The following is a 16,199-nucleotide window of genomic DNA, read 5'->3' as shown; positions in this document are numbered from 1 at the left end:
GCGTACGTCATGCACGGTAATTTTAAAAACTACCCCCTCTGTCCCTTAATACTTGACCTGTTTTGACCGGACACGCTTGCCAATGCACAACTTTGACCACTAATTTCTTTAACTACATATTATAAAAACTTATAAAAATATTAATATTTTGAAAATATATATTAAGATGAAGCCAACAATATATTATATATTAACATTTGTTTTCATACACTATAAATAAAATAGGGTCAAAATGAATTATGTGAATAGTAAAAAAAGTCAAAACGGATCGAGTATTAAGGGACGGAGGGAGTATTCATTATCAATTTAATTATACTCAAAACAAAATTTGATAACATAATACATCAGTACATATCCAAGATTAATTTACTATGTACTTCATATTTGTTAGACCCATATCTCTTTCGTAGTCGAATGACTTTTTATTAATCAAATAATTTAAATTCCAAAAAATAAAAATGACACGAAGATCGTAATAAAATATACTTTGTAAGACATACTCCGTATTACATAGACAAGACATTGAATCTGTCTAATCACACTAGAAGCTTCAAGTATCGTACTCAGAGACTTTCTCATGTTTTTCTCTCCAAATGCAGTAAACAGCTATGAATGTAATATGTCATTTGATTATCCACACTGTATATTTATTTACTTTCTATTATATACAAGTAGAGATAATAAGTGGTTAAAATTATTTTTAGATAGAATGATGGGTTTGTATACATGGATTTCATTTGAAACTAGATTTTTTCATAAATTTACTTTCTATTATATACAAGTAAAGATAATAAGTGGTTAAAATTATTTTTAGATAGAATGATGTGTTTGTATACATGGATTTCATTTGAAACTAGATTTTTTGTAGTGTCGGTCTCCGAGTACTTGTTTAAGTAACAATCTATAAATTATAATTTTATGCATGAATTTCATGGTCAAATAATTTCTTTTATTTATATTTGATTGATTCTAATGAAAGACTACAAGATAGGGTCAATTGTGGTGAGAGCTTATACGGAGTATCTTAATAAACAAAATATGTCCGCACATTGTAGTGAGAACTTACACAGAGAACACTAATATTACGAATGAGTGCCTAAGAAATCTGATTGGGGATGTCTCATCAACATTTTTATTACGAGTGAGTGCTTAGGTTATTTTGTCCGCACATTGTGCAAATAAGAATCTTTAAGGCTCTGTTTGGTACGATTTTCCCCTTTTTAATCATCGGTTTTTTCATGAAATGCCCCTAAGGTTTGCAATAATGCACCAAATACCCCTGCGCGTTTCAAAATTCATAGAATACCCCTAATTTTTCCAAACTGTTCATAAAATACCCCTATTATGACTTTCCGTTAGTCCTCCGTTAAGTCATGTTTATAATTCATAAAATACACCTACATATAAAGTTATTGCATAATATACACCTATTTATAAAGTTCTTTGCACCAAATACCCAAACTCCTTTAAAACTGCAGAATTTGAATTCAACGGCTAGTTTGAATTTCTAATTTTCCTAGCAATGAAGTAGTACAGTTTGTAACAAATTTCCAGCAATAAATAGGAATTATATTCCATAAAAAGCCGATTAATTTGCAGAGTAGCTTTACAAAAACTCTGATTATATTGCCATTGCCATTACATTTGAAAGTCTATAAAAGCTCTTGAAAATTCAAAGTAAGCCGGTAATAATACCCTTGCAATGAACATTTACAATCACTCTTGTACTACAATGCATCACATTCTTGGTTACCTTGCTTGAGCCATTTCCACCCTTAAATAGAAACAACCACACCAGTAGAACGCAAATTAGTTTTGCAGTCCCAATTCCAACAGCAAACCAAAGTAATAACTTCAAATATTCCGCCTTTAACCTTCATCTGATAATCTATTGCAGCTGAATCGTGTTTATGTCACCAGCTTCACAATAGAGCTTTAACTGATATTGAGCTTCAGAGTGTTGTTCAGAGACATGATATAATGATGTTTAGGAATTTGAGATGCACAATTCATCTATGAAATAAAGAAATAAATTCTTCACCATTATTGTATCGAACGAAATGGCAATCGATATCACAACCAGCAAGGAGTTCAATCAACTATAACACTAGTGTTCTATCACTTCTATGCACACTAATAAATCAATTCTTCACCAAAGATAAAAACACAATTGGCAATTTAGCAGCTCACAACTTGAATAACTAACATAAAAAATAAAGGAAAGTTGAATCAAACCTTCATCCTCGTCATCCTCAGGCAAAGGGAAATCAATCCAAGTCTCAGGATGCATAGCATGATAGCAACATCCCTAGCAAACGACACCACCTCTTCTGTGACACCAATGACACCTCGTTCAGTGTAATTCTCAATCGACAGTTCCTCCTCCGAAGCAAACTGCAATATATTGAAAGCGATCTTCCAACATCCGAAAACCGCCTTATTACTTGAGAGCTTCGAAATTCTGTACCGAAACTTCCCGGACTCAAAACCCTAATTTCTCCCACCGAAATCGCCGCCGAATTCACCCACCATGACCACGCCAACCATGGACGTTTCTGGTGTTGTCTCTCCTCCGCCATCTCCGCCCAACGATGGTGGAAGCTCCTCTTCCTCTGCAACCCGATTTTTCCTAATTCTCTCTCCTCCGCTTCGGGATCAACTCCTCTCGCCGTCTTCTCCTCCCTTTAATCAACGCCTCTCACCTTGATGAAATCTCACTCATCGACAACACCAATGGAGGAGATAGAGAGTTGACCGGGTCACCGATGCCATCGACGGTGCACCAGAGAAAATCAAACCCTGGCTGAGGTTGGCGACGGTAGCGGGGGCGAAAATGGTGACGGGGTGAGGAGTGGTGTTGGTTCAGTGGGAGGAGAGAGAAAGTTTGGGTGGGTTGGGTGGGAGAGAGAGAAAGTATACAGATGAATGGGATTTAAGCCACATAAGGGTAACAACGTAAATTCATACTAACGGAGGACTAACGGACGTTAAGTCCAAGTGTATTTTATGAACAGTTGGAAAAAATAGGGGTATTCTATGAATTTTGAAACGCGCAGGGGTATTTGGTGCATTATTGCAAACCTCAGGGGCATTTCATGAAAAAACCGATCATTTTACGTTGTTTTGTTGGGTAAGGGATGTAAAACAATTTTTCATTACTCTCTCAAAGATGGAAAACTCTTTTTCATTTGAAAGGGAGGGAAACTACTTTTCCTTCTTTCCTCCTTACCTCCCTCTCCTTTCTTCCCCTCAATCTTCACCATTTTCTTCCATTTTCCTTTAAGTTACCAAACAAAGGAAAACTAGTTTGGAATTGTGGTTTCCCTTGAAAACTATTTTCCATGGAAAATCGTTTTACAATGAAAATGTTTTACACCTTATCAAACGGAGCATAAATTAAACATTCAGCATCAAGCCTATCACATTACGGACAGCCGAATAGAGGACTAAAAGTAGGTGTCTACACACTGCTGAGTATTTATTTATTTATTTATTATGCTGTATTATTATTAGTATTATCTCTAGTGATCACCTAGTTAAACTTTATTGCTAATCGAACCTAGAATCTTGGCAACACGAGTCACGACCCATATCCGTCTAATATATTTCGGAATATTAATTTTTTATAGTTTTTATACGTGTAGAATTAGAGTTATGTACGCTTTAAGTTGGGTTTTAAAGACCCAACCTGATGAAATCTCCAAACTCTCACAGGCATAATCTATACTTCATGGCAGAGTTTTGATTGTGAACGTAGAAGAAGGTGAAGCAGCACCGACTTGATTAGTTCTTTTGAACAATTGAAACATTGGAATCTACCCAATTTCAGAACCGCGGAAGAAGATGAAGTTCTTGTTCTCTGCACATCATTGTACTACACTCCTGACTCCTCTATGTACGTTCTTAATCTTCCCGTTTTTTTCAATTAATTTTGGTTTTTGGATTTGAGTTTTTGGTTGAATTCGTCCCCTACTTTCCGGGTTTGTTTAATTGTTGATTGAATTGGGTGATTTTGTGATTGAATTATTATGATTTTCTTTCAAATTTGCATTTTGGCTGGTTTTAATTCGATGTGTCTCATGGATTTTTGATTGTTTTCAAGGTAACGTACATTGGTGATTTTGGATTAAGTTGGCTGTTAAATTCCATCCCTGCTTCTGGGTTTGTTGAATTACTGGTTGAATTGGGCGATTTTCTGTTTAATTTCTGGAATTTTCCTCCAATATTAGGTTTTTGCTAGTTTAATTCCCGTGAGTGACATGTGTTTTTGATTGATTGCAAAATTGGATCCCTGTATCTTTGCAAAATGACAAGTTATGTTTTTGCAAATCTATAACTGTTGTTGAAAAACTGACCAGGACGTGTGGCGCGCTTCCATTGGAATCGCTGATTACAATTATCCCTTTCTAGAAAAAAGAAATTAATCAGCTGCAATTATTGATTTTTGACTGACTTCCTAAAAAATCAGGCCATTTGCTGCTCTTTTCCTCATTCTTGGATGTGCTCTGCAGGGAAAACAAAATACTTTGTACTAAGTTAACACGTTAGTAAGAATACAAAAGTAATTTTGAAAAACGGACACCAAATTCTCGAGAGTTAACTATTTAATTGTTACTGGTATTTTATGCATGCGAGACCTTTTATACGAAGTATAAATATTGTGATTTTATTTATAAACATTAACGGTTAGCAGGGGAGGGGTAGCATAAGTATTTCATATGGGACTCCCATGTAGAACAAAGATAATTATTGCGACAAAGCGTGTAATAGTAACCAGTAGTGCACAATTGCTGAACAAAGCGAGTATTGCTATTGCTGAACAAAACAAACACAGTTCTTGAGTTGTTCCTGTGCCTTTGAAACCAAAAGAAAAGAAATGGATGCCGGAACAGTACTATCTGCTGTACAAACTCTGCTTGCAGCACTTCAGTGTTCGCAGCTCAAAGAGGCACTCTCAATCTTTGGCTACAAATCTCAACTTGATGACCTCCAATGCACTGTCGAAACCATCAATGCTGTGCTCCGTGATGCCGAGGCCAAGCAAGAGCTCTCCCATCAAATGCAGGATCTCATCGAGAAGCTCAAGGATGCTGTCTTTGAAGCAGATGATCTGTTTGACGAGTTTGTCACACTCGCTAAGCAGAAGCAACTCCTGAAGGCTGATGGTAGTCTCTCCAAGAAAGTGAGTCACTTCTTCTCTCGTTCCAAAAACCCGATCAGCGTTGCTTATAGGATGTCTCGAGGGATTAAGGATATCAAGAAGAAGTTAGATACTATTGCTTACAATACTCAGTTTAACAACTTCAAGCATGATCCTGAGCCTATCAAGAAGAGAAGGCCCGAGACCTGCTTTTACGTGAATGCAGTTGAAATCATTGGAAGAGAGGCTGACTTGGAGAAGATCGTAGATATGCTGCTCAATCCTATTGTTGAAAGGGATGTTTCTGTGCTTACTGTTGTGGGAGTTGGAGGGTTGGGAAAAACTGCTCTTGCCCAACTTGTGTATAACAATCCAAGGATCACAAGTGCGTTTCCGTTGAGATCATGGACTTGTGTCTCTGATCAAGATCAGATAGAGCTGGATGTGAAAGAAATTATTTGCAAGATTCTAGAGGAGAATCATGACAACTCCACCATGAATAAGGTGCAAAGCAAACTAGAAGAAAAATTAGCAGGCAATAAATATTTGCTTGTTTTAGATGATGTATGGACTGAAAAGCGTCATCAGTGGTGTGATTTGGAAAAACTCTTTGATGGAGGTGAAAGTGGAAGTTGGATTCTGGTGACTACACGTTCACACAAGACTGCAACAATTGTAGGAGGTCCAATTTATGAGCTGCAAGGCTTATCAGAGGAAAACTCATGGCGCTTGTTTGAAAGAGCGGCATTTGCATCAGATCACTCAAAACCCCCTGACGAGTTGGTCGAGATTGGGCGAGAGATTGTTGATGGATGTGCCGGAGTTCCCCTCGCTATAAGAGTTGCAGGAAGTCTTTTGTATGGTCAAGACAAAAGCAAGTGGCAGTCAGTTCAGGAGATCGGATTAGCGAGTACCAGAGAAAGCGAAGACAGCATTATGCCAATATTGAAGCTTAGTTTCTATCACCTGGATTCTTCACTAAAGAGCTGCTTTAGTTATTGTGCATTGTTTCCAAAAGATTTTGTGATTGACAAGGAGAGGTTGATAAGACTCTGGATAGCACAGGGTTATGTTGTTCCGTTAGATAAAGGTCAAAGCATTGAAGATGCCGGTGAGGAACATTTTACGATTTTGCTGAGGAGATGCTTTTTCCAAGACATCAAGAAAGATGACTCCGATGAGATCGAGTCATTTAAGGTACATGATCTCATGCATGATATTGCTCAACGTGTCTCAGGGAAGGAAATCTATGTAATGAATCCCATTAGTAGCTATCTAGATAAAAACGTTCGTCATCTGTCACTCGCTGGCAGCACGAGAGATTATAACAAGTACTCTCTGGGTAACACCCATATCCGTTCACATCTTTTTGTTAATTTTGACGCTTCTGTCACTTATTTTGATCATAATCATCCCCAGTTTCCGGTGAAGGCGATGGTAGCAAATGGTAGGTGTCTAAGGGCATTGGATCTGAGTAGGTTATGTATTAAAAGTTTGCCAGGCTCGATAGGTGAATTGTTGCATTTGAGGTTTTTAGATATCTCATATAATGATTCTTTGGAAGTGTTGCCTAAGTCAATTACAAATCTATATAATCTACAAACCTTAGATATACGTGGATGCACGAGATTGAAAGAGTTGCCGAAAGATTTGAGTAGACTGGTTAAACTTAGTGCTTTGAACATACAGGATTGCTTTAGTCTGACTTATATGCCTAGAGACATTGGTAAGTTGAGTTGTCTTCATAAACTAACAGGTGCATTTAAAGTGGGTGGTGAAGGGAGCTGTTCAAGTTGGAATCAATGGTTTTATGGGCTGGAAGAGATAAAGTCTCTTACCAACCTCAAAGGTTGTCTTGAAATCATCATCAATTGGCCCAAAAATGCTAAGGATGTTATCAAGGCAGGCAGTGGTAGAGAAGGATTATACCTGAGGAATAAGGAACATGTCAACAAAATTGAGGTTCTTTTCAATCATAAGATGGGTGATAGTAGAATGGATGGTGAAGGAACATTAAGTTTGATGGACGATCTGGAGCCACCTTCTAATCTAAAGTCATTAAGTGTGAGCTATTACAATGATTTGAAAATGTCTAGTTGGGTAGCCTTTCTCCCAAATCTTGCAGAACTTGGGCTTTATTATTGCGAGGAGTTAGATTGCCTGCCATCCCTGGGAAACTTGCGTTGTCTGAAGTATCTCTTACTTCATTCTTTGGAGAATTTGGAGTACATAGAAGCAGACAATTCTAGTTCCACGATGTCTTCGCCTGAAGAACTATCATTCTTCCCATCCCTTGACCAACTTGTGTTAAGTTCACTGCCAAAGTTTAAAGGGTGGAGGAGAGGAGTAGATGATAGCAGCAGTAGCAGTAACCCACAGTTACCATGTCTTTCTCAACTGAAGTTGTTGGCCGTGTCGCGCAGCCCAGAACTGTCATGTATTCCGCTGTGTCCCAATGTGGAAGTCCTAGAGTTAATCAAATTCAATGAAAGACTCCGTATAATATCCACGGAAAGGGATGTGAAATCCTCATCTTCAGTGAGTCGTATTATTCCAGTTCCCAAATTAAGGAAGGTTGTTATAGACAATGTGTCATGGCTGGATTCGCTACCCGTTGAGTCATTTCAGTGTCTTGATCACCTAAGACTAGTGGATGATATTGAGTTGGTGGATCTTCCCAACTGGATGCAGTTCTTGCCTGCCCTCCAAACCCTTATAATTCATGGATGCAGAGGACTGAAAGCACTGCCGAATTGGATGCCCAAACTGACCTCTCTCAGTGATCTTAGAGTTTTTGATTGTCAAAGAAGCCTGTGGAGAAGATGTCAAAAAGATCCACCCGGGGAGGACTGGCCCTACATTCAACACATCCATCACACTTGTTTTAACTATTTTGAACATTAATTCCTCTATTATGTGAAGTTACCTTAGACTGGATTCAAGGTAGGAGGAGTTTTAACTTTAAATACTAGGAGACCTACCTAATTCCCTCAAAAAAAAATTAAGAATAGTTGGAGACTTGGACTTGCTGAATACATTGTTCTGTATGATACGTGAGAATATGTTGTTTGTTTGATACGTTCTTTTGTGTGATCAATGAGAACATGAGAAATATTGTCAACACTCGTGATTGTTTTAACATATTTTGTTTCTCTAATCAATGATTTTTCTGCAGCTGCTCTTCTCTTGTGATTGGTATTGCCATACAAACAGGGTAAGTAGCTTTTTCTTTTTCTAAAGTTCTTACATAGCTTGAGTTTACATGGCTTGAGTTTTGCTGGCGTAGTTTTCAGCTTCAACTCTAGAGAAGAAGACATCGATTGTAAAACTTGTTTAGTAAACCCTTATTGCTGTGTGACTACTTCCTGATGCAATTTAGTAACTACATTTTTGTTAATGTAATAAATAAGATTCAATTTCAAATTCGAGACTGAGGCATTCTGAAAATTGACTTTATGCTACGTCACTTCATTTTCTTCCTTTTTGCTATTCTCTGTCTTGTAATCTGATGAGTATTTGAGTTCCTTGTCTCATCCACCTCACTGCAATTGCATTGAAAAATCCTTTACGAAAGCTTGTTAATTTCTGCATCAAATACAACGTTTTTGTAACCATTTTCTTCTAGTATTCTGATTGAGGGTTTTTTCCATTTTATAAGAAAATGAGATATTTGAAATACTAATTCTGGCTCCAAGCTTGCAATATTTGGATTTCAGAGAGCATTGTGAAGGGATCCTGATTGCGGAACTTGGTGCAGGTAATTCAAAACCTTCTTCTAGTTCTCTTAAACCCCCTATGCTCATAATGCAGGCCATTGCCCTCATGAGAAGTGCACAGAAGTCAGTTCTATGATACGCGAGTTAGAGAAAACTTTGATTTGAGTTTTGACAGCAGAAGTCACACTGAGAGCTCAATGTAATATTTAGATTCATGCAAATTATAAATATTTTATTATCTTGTATACTCTGTATATCTTTTCATTTCTATTTGAACGAAAAGCTTGGGATGATCTTATTCTTGATTACACTTTGCATAAATAATGTATGATTAAGAAGAAGATTCCTACTTGTGTATAAAAGGCACTTAGTACCGCATTTTCAATGTACTTTGATTTCCCCCTATTTTGGAGACTGATGAATATTGTTTTCTCCTGCACTCATGGAAATTTTATTTAGGTACTCAACATGTCAAAACATTTCAAGTTTTGCTTTCGGAAATCGATCTGTTTGGAGCGACATCACTGTGACTACAGGTAACCATTAAACCAAGCACAAATTTTACTCTCCTATTATGTTATGCGGACAAATGGAATTGAAAGCAGCTGGGAAAATCTTCCTACTTTCCGTTTCTGTTATAAACCATGTTGCAGAAGTATACATTATGTGAATCTTCAAATGTTTTGGAGATATAGTTGTCCTAGATTCTCATGAACTTAGAACTTTTAGGATCAGGAAATGGGGTTACCTGAAAGTATTACTGTCAAATGGAATCAACTTTTAACAGTTTTGATGGATAAAAAAACAGAATAAAGCAACAAAGTGACATCCTATTAACTGTAAACTCTGAGATTCTCTCTATATTAATCATCATTGAGACACAAGAAGTATGATTGTATTGACTCTTTGTACATAAAATCCAGCTGATAGTTTTTCATACCAAAATTGCAGGATGCAGCGAATTATGGAGACATTTCGGCTTTGCCAAAGCCATCTGAAGGTCCTTGAGAAATGTTCAGATCAGGTGGCGAGACTTGCTCTGACGGGACACTCATGACACTGGGAGAACATCATTATCAAAGAAAACAAAGCAAGAACATGGTTGGCCAAATAGTCTACAGAGAACAAAATCGAAGAAACTCTCGGGAATTTAAGGAATTATCTTAACCACTGATAAAAATAATCACATTAGTGTACAGTCTAGATTGTTGTAAGTCCTTGTCTAACAGATTGTGCAGCATGAACTCAAGAACAGAACATAACACACAGTAGCAAAGAAACAGCATAAGACACTTTGTACTCGATTTCAGAATCTCGCAATCTATAGACCGGCTTCGTGGCAATTGAGTCTTGTATCAATGTACATGTTATCCAAATACTCCCTCCGCCCCTAAAAGATTGTCCCATTCAAGGTATGGGAATATGGGATAAACATTAAGGGACACTCCGGAAACAAAGAACCAACGGTATGGGATTTTATTTTCTTTTTCACAATGCAAAATAGTGGTATTTATATGCAAAGAATAACCTACGACTACTTTTTCAAGCACAAAAACTAGCCGTTGAATGTCAAAATAGGTATTTAAAGATTTGGGTAATTGATAAATTAAGTTTCCGAATAGAGGTATTTGGTGAAATACGTTTAAAATAGAGGTAGTTGGTGAATTTAAAATTTGGGCTAACGAAGACCAACGACACGTTAAAAGTAAAGGTATTTTGGGTTTTAAGTTTTGTTTAAGGGGCATTTTATGTATTATTGAAAGTCGCGGGATACTTGGTAAATTACGCCAAAATTCAAGGGTATTTCATAGAAAAACTGTAGTATCTCTATTATATAAGTGAAGAGTTGAGGTTAAATCTATTTTTGGTGTACCCATTGGATTACTAAAATACCCTCCACACTTATAGAATAGAGAATATAATGACAACCTACCTATAGGAAAGCCCAAAGAAGTATTTTAATCAATCTAGTCCCTTAAATAAATTTTTACCATTTTAATCAATCTGTTTATATGCGTTCGGCTATATCTAACTTATATGTTTCTAATATTTGCACGTATCGCATTTATATCATATTTTTTACATGTTATTTCAGATTTAAATGTAATAACACAAATCTATTTCTCATACGCATATAAGACTAGTTTATTTAGAAAAGAAAGGACCCCAATGAGTCATGGCGCCTACCCAATTGCAAATGATGCATGATACACTTTCCCTCGCATTTCCATTGACCCAAAAACTCACATTAAAAAATAAGTAGAATTATGAAAGGAAGCAAAGTAGTTTAGACGTACATGATAATGACATATTAATAGAACCAATTAATCCAATTTTTGTCATACAAATACAAAATTAACGTCTAGTTTTTATATATTTAGGGGATGTCATAACGCAACCTTTGGCGGGCCGGTTCGACTTTCCAAATGTCGGCCGGCAAGTCTTCTCATCTTCCTACTTCACACCCAAGATTATTTCCTTCATTTTTTTCGTCAAATCATTTCCTCTTTTAATTTCTTCGTCAAATTCTTTCCTTTTTTTTCTCTATTCTTTCCACAATTCCGGGATTGCCCTGTTTTTTCCCCTCTTCACTTTGATTTTATTTGTGGGTATATTTTTTTTGAATTTTGTGTTGAAAATGTTTGATTGTGAGACCCATTTAGTTCTTCTGTGAGAAATTCTGGGCGATTTACTGTCTACTCATTCTGGGTTAAGGTTAGTTTTCTGATTATGACTTAATTTTAATTTTGTTTAGTGTTAATTGATTTTGTTTAGTGTTAATTGATTTTGTTTTATGTTAATTGATTTTGTTTTATGTTAATTGATTTTGTCATTTTGTGTTAATGTTTGAAGATGGGTAATACTGAATTTCTGGGTTGTAAGATTTTGATGGTTTTTGTTTTAATTTGTATTAATTGGAAGATGGGTATCAGTGTAATAGAAGTAGTTGGCATTTTTAATGCAAAATAATAGTGAATGAATGATTATGTCTGTTGTTTATTCATAATAATTTGGTGTTTTTTTTTGTCATTATTTCACTTGGCTAATCACTGTGCCCACAACCCACTTCCTTTTTGCTTTAGTGATTGTGTGATTGTTATTCTTAATGGGTTTGCTTGCACTCTTTTATTACAATCTTAAGAGGTTTCTTTTTCCGTTTGGACCCCTTGTATTTTCGCCCTTCATGCAAATGCAACCGTAAATATTAGGAATTTCTAGTCACTGAAAGGAATTGGAGCGAATCCGAGTCCCACTAATACATAGCGAATTTTAATATATAGAGAGATGTTTGTTATTGTTACTATTGATTTTCTTGGATGTGTAATGATGGAAAAAAAAAATAGTGTAGGGAAATCAACTTAGTGGGTTATGTTGTTAATAATTGTATGTGGTAGGAATTTTCTGTTGTAGTGAGTTTGTGAGTTTCTGGTTTGCTTCTTAAGCAAATTTAATGAGGCTTTTAGTAGAGCACTAGATTTGTCTTTTCTAGCTTTAAGATAAACAATTGAAATAATGAGTTGTATTAGTGTATGTTGTCTCTGGCATGTTGCAATTATAGTTACAAAGAGGGGTTATGATAGATATATAGAATGTGGTTCTTAAAGTGTGCTTGTATATATTTGTCTTCTTCAAACTTTTGTAAGGGTGCTTGAATTATGTTACTTTTGGTGTTGATTGGGTCCTGTCTTTGATCTGCATCCAGTGTTTTGAGACTACATGGTAGCAGTTGAGCAAAGATCTTAAGAAATGGTAACAGAAGAGAGAAATATGTCGAGTGTTCTTGCGAAGTTGATGGGTATTGATAGGCCATCAACCTCGAATACTAAACATCGAAGGCATAGAGTGCTCTCAGAGAACTATCATCAGAACATTGCTTCAGTTGCTAAAAGGGAGAGAGTGTGTTTGTATTCGGATGATGCTGATTCTGACATGGGTGATAGTGAGGATGCAGTCGAATTTTCAGGAGGAACAAGTGTCATTGATTATGAGACTTACGAGAATTTACTCTCTCGAACTGAGAGGTCCTTTCTCACTGGAAGATCATTTTCGTCATCTAGCTCCTCTTTTGGTGACAGGAAGCGAAAAACTTCTGTGTCTGAGGAAATAAATGGTATGCAACTTCAAGGGAGGAACACGTTACGCTCACGTAATAGAATAAAATCTCCAGTTGAAGGTTCTTTGTCATCTCAAGAAATAGCAAAACAAATTACTGGGCAAGTAAACCATAGTATATGGCATAGTTGTGCAGAATTATCCAGATCTAGGCTTAGAGATGAAAAGAGTTCTGAAAATGAAGACAGGGGGAAAATGACTTTATCTGCTTATTTGCTTGATTCAGAGAAGAAACATGAACCTTTATCATTCAATCCAGTCAACAGTTCTACTAGCAGGGAATCTCAAAAATCCAGAAAACAACTCTCAGAAAGATGGAGGACGAGAAAATGCTCCGAAGAAGTAAGAACATCTTGTGTAAGCAAAATCCAAGATGAAGTGCTTGTTACAAGTGGTAATGGAAGGAATTCTGTTCTCAAAACTAGTGATGGGAATTTAAGCTCTCCCTTTCATACTGCCACTGTGAATGGTTGGCCTGTTTTTGCTGCCAGATACTTGTCTAAACCAGAATGTTTTCCTTCTGCTTGGCTTCCTAGAAGCAGACCAAGGCATTTCACTTTCGATAAAAGTTGGTGTTTAAGACCAGAAAAATGGGATAGTAACCAATGTGATGCAGAGGAGGAAAAATCAGGGCTTAAAGACATACAGTCAACATCCGAATCTAGTAGCTTGGACTCAGAGAAGCCATGTATTCACCAAGAAGCGCCCCTAATCCTCAATGGTTCATCAGTTGAGCTTCCCGAACAAAAATCTTATGAAGACACTTTCACAGTGACCAGGTCCTTAAGTAGGAGATCTTATTCGGATACAGAGAATTCCACTTATGATGAGGCTCACGTAATTGTGAATGATACTGGGGGCACACCTCGAAAGAGCAATGTTTCTCAAGATAGAATTGTTGAGTCCCTACCTTTAGATTGTAATTTTACTCCAGGCTGGGAGAATGAGGAAGGTGCTGATCAACAGGATAAAGAAATGAATATGTCCACAAATTTTGGGATGGAGGTCTTGTCAGCTAAGTCAACTTCATGCATTTTGTTGGATGATGGAGAATATTGGAAAAACCAGGTACTTTTTTTTAACCTTTTTTGTTCATTACAGTTATTACACTTCAACCGTTCATCATTTAGGACTATTTATATGCTTGTGTAATTTTGAACCAGCCATGTTACTACTAGATGCAGACAAAGGGAATACCTTATTACCTCTGGAGATCAAAATATGAATGTGTGAAACCCTTTTCTTGTATTTTGCTTTCATGTCTGTTTGCTTCAAATCAATCTTTAGCTTGGTAGATTTATATGATTTCCAGTTCCCCTGATGAAGCTTTTGAGGCATTAGGAAAAGGCGATGTTGCCTCAATAGGATGCAAACTTTCTAGGATATTACCTCTTGAATAAGATAATGCTGGTAGTGATTATTTAGGGTATTGGCAGAGACATCTACTTGGATTTCCAGCTACACAACTTTGTATTTGAGCTTTAGTTCATCTGGTAGATGTAAAGCCTACTTGATTGTATAGTCACTTTACTTCACCAAGTTTATTTTGGCAATTTGGCTTACCTGTTCATATTATCCATCAAGGAAGTTTTTTTGCTTTGTTTAGTCTATAAATAATTTTGAATTTTTGAGGCCTCCATACAGATAACTTTCGTTTTACCTATTCTTCTTGAAAGATATCATCCTAGTTTTACATATCCTTTGTAATGGTTCTTTAGTCCATTTCAAGTCTCCTATTTTCATTTTGATGATGTCTTTGCAGTTGAAAAACAAAAACAATGCTTCTGAACCAAGGTCTCCTGTGAGTTCATTGGAAGGGCCAGAGGCTTGTAGTCAGGTTCAAAATTTAACTGTGGAGGTAGCAGAACATTTGTCAGTTCAAGTAGAGAATGATACCCATGGTTAGTTAAAAAACACATTTTTTACTGGCTCTCATTTATATCTTATGTTGTTCTTTTGAAATTTAGATTCTCTATCGTGTTTGTAGGGTTTCAAAGAAAATTTCAACTGATAGAGACCATGTCTTTAGAATCAAGATCAGAGGGACCTGAAATGGCAGTATCTAGTGAGGAGGGCGAAAATGAAGGTTCAGTTGGTTTATATCAGAACGATCCACAAATAATGGAAATTTATCAAACTTTAATCAAAGAGAGTTGGGATTTTTCATATGTAGTTGATGTGGTGGTGGAATCAGGTCTTCATATGAGGGACTTGGAGATGGAAAGCAAAACTTGGTGCTTGCAGGGTTATGTCTTGGAACCTTCAGTATTTGATATGCTAGAGAAGAAGTACGGCAAGCATATGCCATGGGAGAAATCAGATAGACGGCTCTTATTTGACCGCTTAAACTCAGGGCTACTGGACATTTTCAAACCTTCTGTTGGCTTAAATACATGGAAACAACCTGTAACAAAAAGATTAAGTTCAAGGCAAAAAGGTCAGGAGGGGATCGAGGAAGAACTATGGTCGTTGCTGGTGAACCAGCAAGAGGAATTCAAGAGGGAGTCATTTGATAAACTGTATATAAAGGAGATTGGATGGTTAGACTTAGAAGAAGATACAGATTTGATAGTACAAGAAATACAGAGTTTGCTGTTAGACGAGCTTATAGACGAGTTTGCGTGTGAGGTAATATCTTTTTTGTTGAAAGCGTGAGGTGTAGATAGGTAAAGCCAGTGAATTTGTACAAAAGTGCATTTTTTGGATTGCAGAACGTATTTGTTGAGTCTGCATGTTCCCAAATTCTAAGGGACAAGCACATAGGAATTTTGGTTTGGTGAGTAAGTTTTTCAGTGAGGGGAACAATTGTTGATAGAATTCATTACATTTTTTGGGTCATTTGTTAAACCTAAAGTTGATAAGGTTTGTGCAGTGATTGCTTCATTCTTGTATAAAACACAATTTTCACAAAGGTTGTTGAGAGTGAATAGAGTGTTTGTTTTCCCACTATTTCTTGATCTTTTACGCTTGGCTAATGGCTAATGGCTAGTGATTCATTAGACGTAATGTTTTACCCTTTTTACTAGAGTTAAAGCGTCATATCTGCGTGATTTTGATTAAATGGGATAGATTAAGTTGCTGCTAATTCGGTTCTTGAAATCGTTTATCATGACCTGGTATGTTTACTAGGAAGTGACGAGTTCTTACTGTGGTGAGTGGTCTATGCTGCTGATCTCCTATATCTTGCCATAGACAAGAGCTCTAACTATGGAGATTATACACAGTTCTAA

General features: G+C 36.6%; 2 protein-coding genes and 1 long non-coding RNA gene across 3 annotated transcripts; 2 read left to right on the top strand and 1 right to left on the bottom strand.

The window, feature by feature from the left end:
* Positions 1-1,547: 1,547 nt before the first annotated feature.
* LOC130466048 (uncharacterized) lies at positions 1,548-2,374 on the bottom strand. The gene is made up of 2 exons (XR_008926067.1): positions 2,236-2,374; positions 1,548-2,013 (listed from the first exon to the last, which is right to left on the bottom strand). It is a non-coding gene; the product is annotated as an uncharacterized lncRNA (long non-coding RNA).
* Positions 2,375-3,901: 1,527 nt separating this feature from the next.
* LOC110774980 (disease resistance protein RGA2-like) lies at positions 3,902-8,309 on the top strand. The gene has a single exon (XM_021979588.2). It carries the CDS (start codon positions 4,877-4,879, stop codon positions 8,042-8,044), a length of 3,168 nt encoding a protein of 1,055 aa, XP_021835280.1. The 5' UTR covers positions 3,902-4,876; the 3' UTR covers positions 8,045-8,309.
* A 2,796-nt stretch (positions 8,310-11,105) lies between these two features.
* Positions 11,106-15,918, top strand: LOC110774989 (uncharacterized). The gene is made up of 4 exons (XM_021979598.2): positions 11,106-11,571; positions 12,560-14,037; positions 14,732-14,870; positions 14,957-15,918. Exons 2-4 carry the CDS (start codon positions 12,604-12,606, stop codon positions 15,622-15,624), a joined length of 2,241 nt encoding a protein of 746 aa, XP_021835290.2. The 5' UTR covers positions 11,106-11,571; positions 12,560-12,603; the 3' UTR covers positions 15,625-15,918.
* Positions 15,919-16,199: the final 281 nt, after the last annotated feature.

The sequence above is a fragment of the Spinacia oleracea genome, chromosome 1 (genome assembly GCF_020520425.1).
Source record: "Spinacia oleracea cultivar Varoflay chromosome 1, BTI_SOV_V1, whole genome shotgun sequence".
In the NCBI taxonomy this organism is placed as follows: domain Eukaryota; kingdom Viridiplantae; phylum Streptophyta; class Magnoliopsida; order Caryophyllales; family Amaranthaceae; genus Spinacia; species Spinacia oleracea.
This window is presented reverse-complemented; position numbering and strand designations above follow the sequence as displayed.